Source organism: Petromyzon marinus, chromosome 21 (genome assembly GCF_048934315.1).
Source record: "Petromyzon marinus isolate PM22_M1 ecotype Great Lakes invasive population chromosome 21, UKy_Petmar_22M1.pri1.0, whole genome shotgun sequence".
Taxonomy (NCBI): domain Eukaryota; kingdom Metazoa; phylum Chordata; class Hyperoartia; order Petromyzontiformes; family Petromyzontidae; genus Petromyzon; species Petromyzon marinus.
This window is the reverse complement of record NC_133687.1, coordinates 12,447,409-12,458,937: the sequence shown is the minus strand read 5'-3', so window position 1 is coordinate 12,458,937 and position 11,529 is coordinate 12,447,409. Positions and strand designations below refer to the sequence as shown.

The window sequence follows — 11,529 nt, the reverse complement described above, 5'->3', positions numbered from 1 at the left end:
TTATTCTTACTGGTGATTACCCACTCGTGGCTGTGCATGGCCATTGTAGGCTCGAATGAGATATTGGGGTATATATACAATATACTGTATATATGAAATACTATTGTTATGCTCTATGCACTAGGGATTAGTTTTGGTTTTAAAAAAATTAATTCAGATTTTCAATCTTTGAATATTGTTACATTTTCTAAATTAATGTACTGCTGTATGCTAAACTAAATACCTTCGGTAGGCCACACATGAACACACTTTAGCATTGTCCAATAATGACATTTAAAATGTGCACGTCAACCAAAATACCGCATAGAACTTTGGAGTGACATGAGTGAGTTAAAAGTGTTACCAGAGTGAGAATATTCCACCCGATTAATGCAGCCAAGGTGCATGCAGCAATGGATGTCATTTGTGGATCGTTTCAAAGTTTTATGCCTCAATTTGCCGCGGGTGTATGAAGTGAAGTCACAGCCCGTATTTCGATCGTGAGCCGGAGATCCTTCCTAGTAATATTGTATCGAACATCCTCATTTGAAAAACGATTCACAATGAGGCAAAAGACAAAATAAAACAAGTAATCTGAAACCACAAAAATCACGGTGAATTAAAGTACAGTATGCTCTTAAAATGAAATGGCCAATGAATAGAACATACATAATTCTGTAAATTCATTAGAAAATATACATACAGACCCGAAACATGATTTGAGATAGGAGCAGGATCTTCCTGTCTCCTCTCTGAGGATTTGTAATACCCAGACCTGTGGTTTGAATATTCATGACCCATGTGCATTCATGACCCATGAAACTCACGAATCCTCACCTGCCATGGACACAGGACAGACCTTGTGAGCAACATAGTGGGTTTCAGGAAATTGTATTTATGAATGTAATAATCCTGTGTTATTTGTAACACTGTGACAAAATGGTGAATATGAATTCACCATTGTGTACCAATTAACACAGGATTATTGCAGGTCTATGGTGTGCGGTAAATGTTTTTCACATAGATAGCATGTAACAACTCGACACATAACACATAGATATTCACACAATCCATGGAGTGATATTTCAGTAAATGGTAATGTTTTATTTTGATACCCACGTTTGTACTGCAGAAATAATACTGTATTAATGAATTGTACATAATAAACATAAGACCACCACAATTAAGTGTGTTTTGTGGTTGCTTTATGTTTAGTTTGTTGTCCCTCCTCCACATCTCCAATGAACACGGATGGCTATGAATGGTACGAAAGAAGTCCAACATATGTACAAAGACAAAAAATATACCAGCATTGGGTTTCCTTTTGCTAAGCGCTGTCAATTTCTAGTGTATTAAGTGTTGCCATTTAGAGACATCTCACCACTTGCAACAGTAAATAAAAATTGGTTAAAAGGTATGAATACCATTTTTGTTTACTATGTTTCATCCCTTGTAACCTTAGAAAAAGCCCACAACTGGTAAAAACTAATGCGAGCATAACTGATAAAAACGTAAGATAAATGTTGGTGAAGGAATCCTGACACACCATTGTAATGTTCAGCTGGAAATGCCCACGCTGGATGTAAAGGCTCTTTAGTGCTCTCAATCTATCATTCCTCCAGAGACGAGTACCACTTTGTTGATAATCACCTGGATTCCCTATTGCAGGGGTGGGCAAACCATTCCTTACCGAGAGCTGAATAGAACTTTGACATGTAACTTTTTTGCATCACATTAACACTTCAGTCACTGCAAGATGCCATCGGGAATGTGGAATTACATGGGTTTCAAGGAGATCGTCACATATTCACCCCCATTGCTTGCTTGAGCAAGGAGACACTTTGTACGAGATTTACATCTTGGGTGTCAGTTTCTCAAATTTCTAGCAGTGGAGACATCAGAATGTTTTCACAAAAAATTGCACAAAAAGGGATGTTGACCAACACAAGAATTGAGCCCTTTAACCTCCAAGTGCTCTTAATGGCAAGAATTCCCACGAATAAATGAAGAAATCAGCTGCTTATTTGACTATCCTATAAAAAAGTCAATGCAACGGCACCACCCATTATACCACTACTTCGATAAGTAAAATGTGCAATATGATGTGAGTAATATTATTGTTCTTAGTAAGAATTTGAGCTCCATTATTTCAATGAAAAATATTGATTAAACTGTAAATCTCGTTCAAAAGTACATACACCTTAAAAAGCCCATGATATAGGAATTGTCTTCTATTCCAAGTGTTAATAGAGCAAATTTGACTTGCTGCAAAATCAGAATTGTTAAACATGGGGCATCTGGATTTGATGCGGCCCCAGCCACCACCATCCTTCAGCCGCCCTCTTCTCCTCCTACAGCTTGCGGAGGTCATCCTCCACCTTGGTGAAGAGGCCACGCATCTGCACAGGAGACACGAGACACAGGGCGCACACGCTCACTCACAGCGACACTCGGCACAGCCGTGCAAGGTGGACACCATCACGGGGTGGATGCCACAATGACGTGGACTGTCACGAAGTGGATGTCATCACGAGGTAGAGCGTGTGCTGTGCACCAGGGCTGTGCGCAGAGGGCTTGCAGACTTCAAGGTTCGTTCTATCATCCGTCAGCTCATGTCAATGTAGATCTCATTCCAGGCTCAGATGATTAATTCCATGGCACAGCTTTTAGGCTGCCCTTTTGGTGAACCCAGCGCTGGACTGAGACCCAAATCAACCCAGTTGGCAAGAGCAGCCCATAAGCAGTGTTGGAAAGTTTATTTTGGCAATGATTTTTAAACTTTGAATACCTTGAAATGTATGTGCATTATGTACACAATAGCAATATGACAATGTTATATTCAATGGCTGCCGTTTTAAATTAAATTACTAATTTCTGATTAGTTTTGTTTAAGTGAAAGTAATCAGCTCATATAAGCAAAATAGCTCTAATCTAATTACACTCTGAAAACAGAGTAACAAAAGAGTCATAAACCAGCCTGGGGTAGCCAGATCACATGACTGCCTGTGGCCCAGTGCAGGCTGGAAAAGAGTGTGGATTAGTCCCACAGGGGTGCGTGGGTCATCTCTACGATACACACAGCCGCATGGCGGACGCCCTCGCGCGGGCACGGGGACGGCGCTAACGAGAAACGCCCCGAGCCGGGAGTCGCACCTCCTGGTCGACGTTCAGCAGCTGCAGCAGCCGCTTCCCGTCGAACTTGGCGAACTTCTCGCCAAACTCCTCCAGGCCGTTCACCTTCAGCCAGAGCTGCACGTCGGCCCTGCTCCAGCCTAGGGGATGGGGGCAGCCATAGAAAGATTATCCCAACCATTGAACAAAGATGGTCACTGCATCGCGAGCTTTCAAATGCACTTCTGTGGCCGTCCGGAACGCTCTTCCTATTTTATTTCTGGGACACTTTTTTTCCAGGGGTGTACTTAACCTCGCGACTGGGGTACCAATCAATCTGAAATCAGTGCTACTCCGTGATGTTGCAATGCCAAACAGCATGAAAAAAATTCTGTTATCGAAAAATTCAACTTTGAATCGTGCATCGTGTACAGTTCATGGAGATGAGTCGATTGCCGCATTGCCGACCATCAACGGACTAAAAATTACTGCATCACGGACATTATCCTATGGTACCACGGGGTACTGCCATAAGGTTCATATTCTCTAAGAAGATTGCATTTTAGACTTGGAAAGTTTAAGGTAAAAACAAATTAAAGTTATAATCACGAGGCTCCAGTAAAATCGATGGATAATTCACAATGCACAGAGGCAGTAATTGCATAATATATTTTATGTAAAAAACTAAGTTACTCAACATGTACGTACAAATTACGATGCCAATACTTGAGTTATCGTCCAACTGGAAGTTACTTTGATCTTAAGATATGTATTGCAACCCAAAGACGCCTTGTAGAGAGGTACTTAGGCTGCATGCTCTGGGCATGTTCCCAAATTTGGCTTTCACCCTTTAGTCAATCTCGACCACCAGCCGTCATCCCTTACAATAAATAATGGCATGCCCTGCCCTAGACCACTTCATTTTGAAACTTGTGTATGCTCTCTAATCCATGTGTTCCTCTTTTTGTTTCAGTGTTATCAGTATATCCTTAGTTCTTTCGGTAAAGTCACGTTGAAGGGAAACAACAAAATAATAAAATATATATAAAACAATAAAAAATTCTCACGACGCTTCGACCATAACACAAACCTGAAGACGACCGTTTGTGTTATGGTCGAAACGTCGTGAGAATTTTTTTATTGTTTTATATATATTTTATTATTTTGTTGTTTTCCCTTCAACGTGATTTACCAAAAGAACTAAGAATATGAATTACTGCAGTCACGAAAGCTTTAAATCAGTGTTATCAGTGTCATTCTTCGCACGTAATTTAGCTGTTCCATTTTTTTATCAATGTCCACATTTTACAAGATGTACCCCAAAATCTATATGAGACAGAGAGTCAGACAAGGAGACACGCTTTTAGAAAAGCTGATACGCGTACTTCATGGAGAATAATCCCTTTTAAGTGTCGTTCTGGCACACTACAGTAACGTGTTAAAATGTAAGATCGAGATTGAGCAGTGACATCACTACAGCACATCTAACTGTAACTTAAAATTATGTTTTACTCACTCATGAAATGTATAACCTCTGCGTAGACAGACTGGGACACACAGCATAGGTACATATCTATCAAGTGAAAAGTCCGTTTGTGTTTTGACTTGTGTCTTTTAACAGGGCTATTAACTAACAACGCTGTGTAATTCACACTATTACCAAGCTAAGCTTTGCTCAATATTTGGCATGAAGGGAATTATTACCATTTCCAAGCTTGAGGAGTTGTCTCTTCCCATCTGTTATTTAAAGAAAGTAAACACGTATGAAAGGGCAATTAAAAAACATACAAATCAAACAACACTCAACGATTAACCCAGCTCAATACTGTGATTACCATAACATCGCTTTGAAGTATATTACCAAAGCAGAATAACTCGGGAAACTTAAAAAAAAACATGTGAATATATTTTTCTGATTATTTTTTACCTGGAGACAACTTTAGATTCTTGTTGGCAAGATGCTTGAGTTCATTTTTCTCAGCGTCTCCTTTGAGGCACTACAGTGAAACATCAATCAGCTCATTTAGACTTCATCGCTGGCAACAAAGTTGTCTGCATAAGCGACTATGATCTGGCGCCTACTCAATGTGGTTCTTAGCCTTGTGGTGTGTACCTGGGCTCGTCTGTTTTGGAAAGTAATGGTCACACCTCAGGATTGGACTCCGTTTCTCTTACTCGGCAACAGTGCTCAGCTACTGCACTGTCCGAGGTGTTGCTTTAACTGCCCTCACCTGGCCCATGATGTCCTGAGAATTGAGACCTCTACTTTAACTCCCCATACCTATTCTTGGTTCTTTCGGTAAAGTCACGTAGAAGGGAAATAATGAAAATAAACACTAAAATTCTCACGACGTTTCGATTGCAACACAAGCAATCATCATCAGGTGTGAAAACCACAGCAAGCACTCCTGATGATGATTGCTTGTGTTGCAATCGGAACGTCGCGATAATTTAATTGTTTTATTTTTATTATTTTATTATTTCCCTTCTACGTGACTTTACCGAAAGAACCAAGAATATGAATCCCTGCAGTCACGAAAGCTTTAAATCCCCATACCTAGCTCATGATGCCCTGAGAATCCACAGTGCTGTTTTACGCTCCCTCACCTGGCCTGCACTTTGCACCATCGACACGGCCGCTCTCTTGAGCCTCGCGAGCGGCCTGGGCTTCGGGTCATCCTCTCCTGAGGGACATCACACGCACGGACAAGGAGACACCACACGGACGCCATAACAAATATCAATGAGGGGAGGGAAAGGCGGCAAGTGACGTGTACTCATTGTAAAACCAAATGTAAATTGCCATACAACTCATGGCTCGCTCTCATTACGTACAAATGGGCTGAGTTAGCACGCGGCATTAGGAAATGTCACCACCCGCACCACCTCACACCTTACTGATGGAGCCAGAGTGAGAATGCAAACAGGCGTATCCGGGTTTTGACAGCTTATAAATATAACACGGGATTGTGACCAAGAGTGGCGATGCTGATCTCAGTCACTGGGGTTAACAGGGGATGAATCACACAGCATGATGATGGTTGTGGCAAATAGAGAAAGAGACGAAGGCAACTCAAGATGCAGATGACAAGCACAAGAGAAGATGCAAGCAGTGACTCGGAGAAAACTGTGGAGCTGACGATAACGAAGGAGCTGGACACGATGATTTTTAACCCGGCCCGACGTGAACGCTGCTCGCGGAGGATGTGCGCAAGTGCGGTGAATCGGGGCCGCGTCTGCCAACCTCCACGGATGATCTTGAGGATCTCGCCGTCCTGGGCCAGGTTCTGCAGGATCCGCGTCGCGTGGCTCTCGGCCGCCGCGTCCTCGCATTTCCGAGCGACGCGGCTCACAACGGGGACGGCGCCCGCCTCGTAGGTCTACATGGGGAGAGTCGCGACAGTCTTCTCTTCTCTGCACTCGACACACGGCCCTACGCTGCGTCCTCAAAATACTGGGCTAACTCTCAGGGATTGGGTGCCCTGTGCTGTTTTATTACCATAACCCCGTTACATCCATTTATAGCTTGTGATTATCTTTCAGCTCATCAATGTATATTCATAATACGCTTGTGTTTCTGTCCGTAACGCACCGGACGACATCACGCGAGATTGAGGTGAGGTGGAGGAGAGGGGTTCATGATGTCAGATACACTGGGGTGTTCAGAAGAGGAGAGGGATGAGATTGGGGTGATCTGAGGAGAAGAGCTTGATGATGTCATGAGACGTAGGTGGTGAGAAGGAAGGCGTGATAACGTGACACGACACTGGTGAACTGCAGTGGGGTGATGACATCACGCGAGATTTGGGTGAGTTGGTGCGAAGGGGTGATGTCACGAAACACCGGAGTGGTGAGGAGAGGGGGCGGGTTATGACGTCACGCGACAGTGAGGTGTTTCATAACGTGGTGAGGACATGTTGATGACGTCAAATGCAATATGGGGGAGAGATTAATGACGTCACACGGCATTTGTGAATTCGAGAGGGGTGATGACGCCATGCTAAATTGGGATAAGGTGAGGGAGAGGAGTGATTACATAACGCAGGATTGGGGTGATGTGGAGAAGAGGGGTTGATGACTTTAAGAGACGCTGCGGAGGTGACGGGAAGTAATGACGTCACGCGAGATTGGGGGGTAACGTCACGAGACACGGAAGGAGCAAATGGGGGTGATTATGTCACAAGACCTAGGGTGGTGAGATAGAGAGGGGTGATGACATCACGCAGCACTGAGGTGGGGGAGAGGTGTGATGACGTCAAGAGACGCTGGGAAGGTGAGGACAGGGGTGATGACGTCCTGTTCTTTCTGAGATAATAACCTGTGTGTTGGCCGTGGGACCACTGCGTAAAACCAAAAATAAACAAGTTTTAACACGTTTGGTCCTGTTTCTTCTGACAAACAGAAAGGCTGTGCGTCCATTCAGTTCAATTGCAGTGTCAGTGGGTAGAGCGTACAGCTTCAGTGTTTCCTTACGTTGTGTTGCATCCTACTCGAAGATTCTTGTTCGTGTCTGTTTCTCTAGTGCTCTTTTTCAATGTTTACTGAAAACAATTGGATGTTTTGTTTTGTTCTTGTTTACATTTTAAGAAATACAATATATTTGAATTTAAATACAATCTTGCATAATTGTAATTTATTTTCACCATATATAAATATGAAAAGTCAATATTCGAGTTTATGAACTCATCAATCTCTGTACATATTCGCCATTCCTTGTTCAATGGACGTTCCGTGGGTTCTTGCTTGTTCATATTCCTGTAAAAGGTAAGTAATTAGCAGGAACCCGCGGGACTTCCACCGTAAAAGGATGGCGAATATGTAGACCGATGATTATCAGATAATTTGACATGGAAGTATTATTTTTCATATATATAAAAGCCAAAAATAAATTACAATTTCGATTTAAAGCTTTCGTGACTGCAATGATTCATCTTCTTTGGTTCTTTCGGTAAAGTTACGTAGAATGAGAATAAAATAATAAATTGATAAAATAAAATAACACAATAATATTCTCACGACGTTTCGGCCACAACACAAGCGGCCTTCATCAGGTGAAGGGACGAGACTGTCTGGTAGGACAGCGCTGGAGTGAAAGAGCCACGTTCAGATCACGGCCTTTAAGCTGTGTGAGAGGAACAAAGCGCCTTGACAAAGTAATTAGCATATAATTTAGCATTGAAATGGCTGAATGATTAGCTTGTGACTGGTCACAGAAATAGCTATGTTAAAAGTTAAAGCATACACATCCGCAGAGGCACCCCTTGATAAAGGAATTAGCATAGAATTTAGCATTGAAATAGCTAAGTTAAAGCATACACATCCGCAGAGGCACCCCTTGACAATGGAATTAGCATAGAATTTAGCATTGAAATAGCTGAGTGATTAGCCTGTAACTGCTCACAGAAATAGCTACGTTAAAGTCAGAGCATACACATTCACCGAGGCACTTAGTACAAATCAAACAGGAGAATTTAGCATTGAAATAACTAGGCGAATTTAGCATTGAAATAACTGAGTGATTAGCTAGTGACTGGTCACAGAAATGACTATGTTGAAGTCAAGGCCTACACATCTGAGCTATTCACAGTACTATATAGTGAACCAATAAAAAAAACTAAAATATAAATTACCTTAATGTTATCAATAAACTCTATGAGAATAGGTTTTACCCTTTTAACTGGCACAAAAACTGACACCTTTATTCAAGGCATCATGTTTGCAATAACCACAACACAAGCAGTCAAAATGCAAACAAAAAAGACAACTCTGATAATAATATGCACTGTCCTTGAATTTGATTGGTCCACACCCGAGACAGCTTTTCTTAGAGCCTAGTCTCCATTGGTGTTGGACCAGAAGACGCCAAAAGGCGTACAAATCAAAAACAGCGCACTATCAGAGTAATGAGGGCTCGGGGTGAGCATTAACATTATGAGACCTCCTTAATGCTCACCCGAGCCCTCATTACTCTGATAGTGCGCTGTTTTTTATTTGTACGCCTTTTGGCGTCTTCTGGTCCAACACCAATGGAGACTAGGCTCTAAGAAAAGCTGTCTCGGGTGTGGACCAATCAAATTCAAGGACAGTGCATATTATTATCAGAGTTGTCTTTTTTGTTTGCATTTTGACTGCTTGTGTTGTGGTTATTGCAAACATGATGCCTTGAATAAAGGTGTCAGTTTTTGTGCCAGTTAAAAGGGTAAAACCTATTCTCATATCTTGTTTCTGGCAAAGGAGGTCTCATAATGAAAATAAACTCTATATTCTCCAATCAGCTAAGCTACCAACAATAAGTCGTTATATATCACTGCAACCCTCAAAAACGCTAAGTTGCCACCCAGCAACATCAGCAAAGACGAACGTTTTGAATTATCTCAATTAAAAAAGAGGGATGATATTGTCGTCCTCTCAGCCGACAAAGGCAATGCCACTGTCATCATGGACAAAACAGAATATAACAACAAAATTCAAGAACTACTCAACGATGGCAGCTATACAAAAATAAAAAGAGATCCCACCAACAGCCTGGTCACCAAAACGAACAAAATCATCTCTGATTCAACGGCATTAATTGATGAGATCAAACAGTTCTCGTTGAAACCCTCTGCTGCCAGACCACCAAGATTATATGGCCTTCCAAAGATACACAAAGAAGATACACCCCTTCGTCCCATCGTCTCTACTATCAACTCCCCCACCTACAAACTGGCACGTTTTCTTGCTGATATACTGCGACCTTTCACTGGAAAAACCACCTCTGCGGTACTAAATTCTACTCACCTGGTATCGACAATCAAAGGCATTTCCCTGTCCCCAGACGACCTGCTTGTCAGTTTTGATGTGGTGTCCTTGTTCACCAAAGTCCCGGTACCTGACACCATCGCTATCATTGAAGACCTGGTTCATCAAGGACTGCATACTGATGTACCCCCCCTGGTGAGACATTGCTTAACCAACACATACTTCACCTGGAATGGAACTTTCTACAAACAAACTGAGGGCACCCCAATGGGCTCCCCCCGATCTCCTGTTGTAGCCAACGTATTCATGGAAAAATTTGAAACTGACGCCATCCAGACTGCCACTCTACGCCCGACCTTATGGAAGAGGTACGTTGATGACACCTTTGTCATCTGGCCACATGGCCAGCCTGCTCTAGACCAATTCCGCGACCACATCAATTCCATACACCCAGCCATCAGATTTACCATGGAGGTCGAAAAAGATGGCAAACTACCCTTTTTGGATGTCTTAATTAAAAGGAGACATGATGGTTCAATGAGCCACTCTGTCTACAGGAAAGCTACCCATACAGATGCTTACTTGAAACCGGATTCCCACCACCATCCATCCCAAAAAAACTCCCTCATCAAGACTCTATACCATAGAGCCCAATGCATTTCCGACCAGGAACACATTACCAGTGAACTCAAGCACGTACACCAGGCTCTCAGGGCTAATGGCTACTCCGACTACACAATCCGCAAAGCCATCACTCCAGTCATGAAGAAGGATCCTCTTGTGGAGCCACTCAAAACTATCACCTTACCCTACATTGCAGGGGTCACTAAAAAGATCTCCAAAATCCTGAATAAACACAAGATCCAGGTCCGATTCAACACAGTACATAAAATCCGTGATTTAGTTCCATCTGTAAAAGATGCTGTTCCAGACATACAGTACCCGGGCGTTTACACACTAAAGTGCCTCTGTGGTAGTAGCTACATTGGAGAAACCAAACGACATATCTCGGACCGCATCCGCGAACCTAAAGCAGACTTGAAACACGGTAGGACGAACTCCTCTGCCGTGGCAGATCACTGTTATAATTCAGTGGGCTCACATGACATTGACTTCTCCAAGACGGAGGTTCTTTGCAAACCAACCGGCTACCATGAGAGATTCGTTCATGAGGCCATTCACATATACAAGCACAGAGACAATTTCAACCGAGAAGATGGATTCTGGCTTAGTAACCACTGGAAAGATGTTTTAAACCATTTCTGTTCTTAATTAATTGTATTTTTACGATGACCTTCAGACCGCAGCTCTTTTGCCAGCATTGACTCTTAATACCTCTCACACCACGGTTAATGGTATGGTTTTACAACATGGAGTATAATAGCGCCTCACAGCTGTCTCTCTCCCCCTCCTCTGTTCCGACCATGGATGAACTCGTCCGTCTGAATGGGGCCCGTAGCTATCCGTGGTGCTAAAGTTGAGAGTAAGAATCCACCCATTTTTTCGCCATATAGCATTGTGATATATAACGACTTATTGTTGGTAGCTTAGCTGATTGGAGAATATAGAGTTTATTGATAACATTAAGGTAATTTATATTTTAGTTTTTTATTGGTTCACTATATAGTACTGTGAATAGCTCAGATGTGTAGGCCTTGACTTCAACATAGTCATTTCTGTGACCAGTCACTAGCTAAT

The 11,529-nt window shown here is 42.5% G+C and overlaps 1 protein-coding gene across 3 annotated transcripts in view; it reads right to left on the bottom strand.

The window, feature by feature from the left end:
- Positions 1-1,057: 1,057 nt before the first annotated feature.
- LOC116944391 (uncharacterized) overlaps positions 1,058-11,529 on the bottom strand; it is a 35,141-nt gene continuing 24,669 nt past the window's right edge. For all 3 annotated transcript variants that reach the window (XM_032957972.2, XM_032957973.2, XM_076068600.1), the window contains 6 exons: positions 6,335-6,470; positions 5,698-5,774; positions 5,018-5,087; positions 4,795-4,827; positions 3,133-3,251; positions 1,058-2,378 (listed from right to left, as the gene is read on the bottom strand). In XM_032957972.2, the coding sequence (XP_032813863.2) occupies positions 2,331-2,378; positions 3,133-3,251; positions 4,795-4,827; positions 5,018-5,087; positions 5,698-5,774; positions 6,335-6,470 (483 nt within the window). In that variant the 3' untranslated portion in view covers positions 1,058-2,330. The remainder of the gene's footprint in view (positions 2,379-3,132; positions 3,252-4,794; positions 4,828-5,017; positions 5,088-5,697; positions 5,775-6,334; positions 6,471-11,529) is intronic.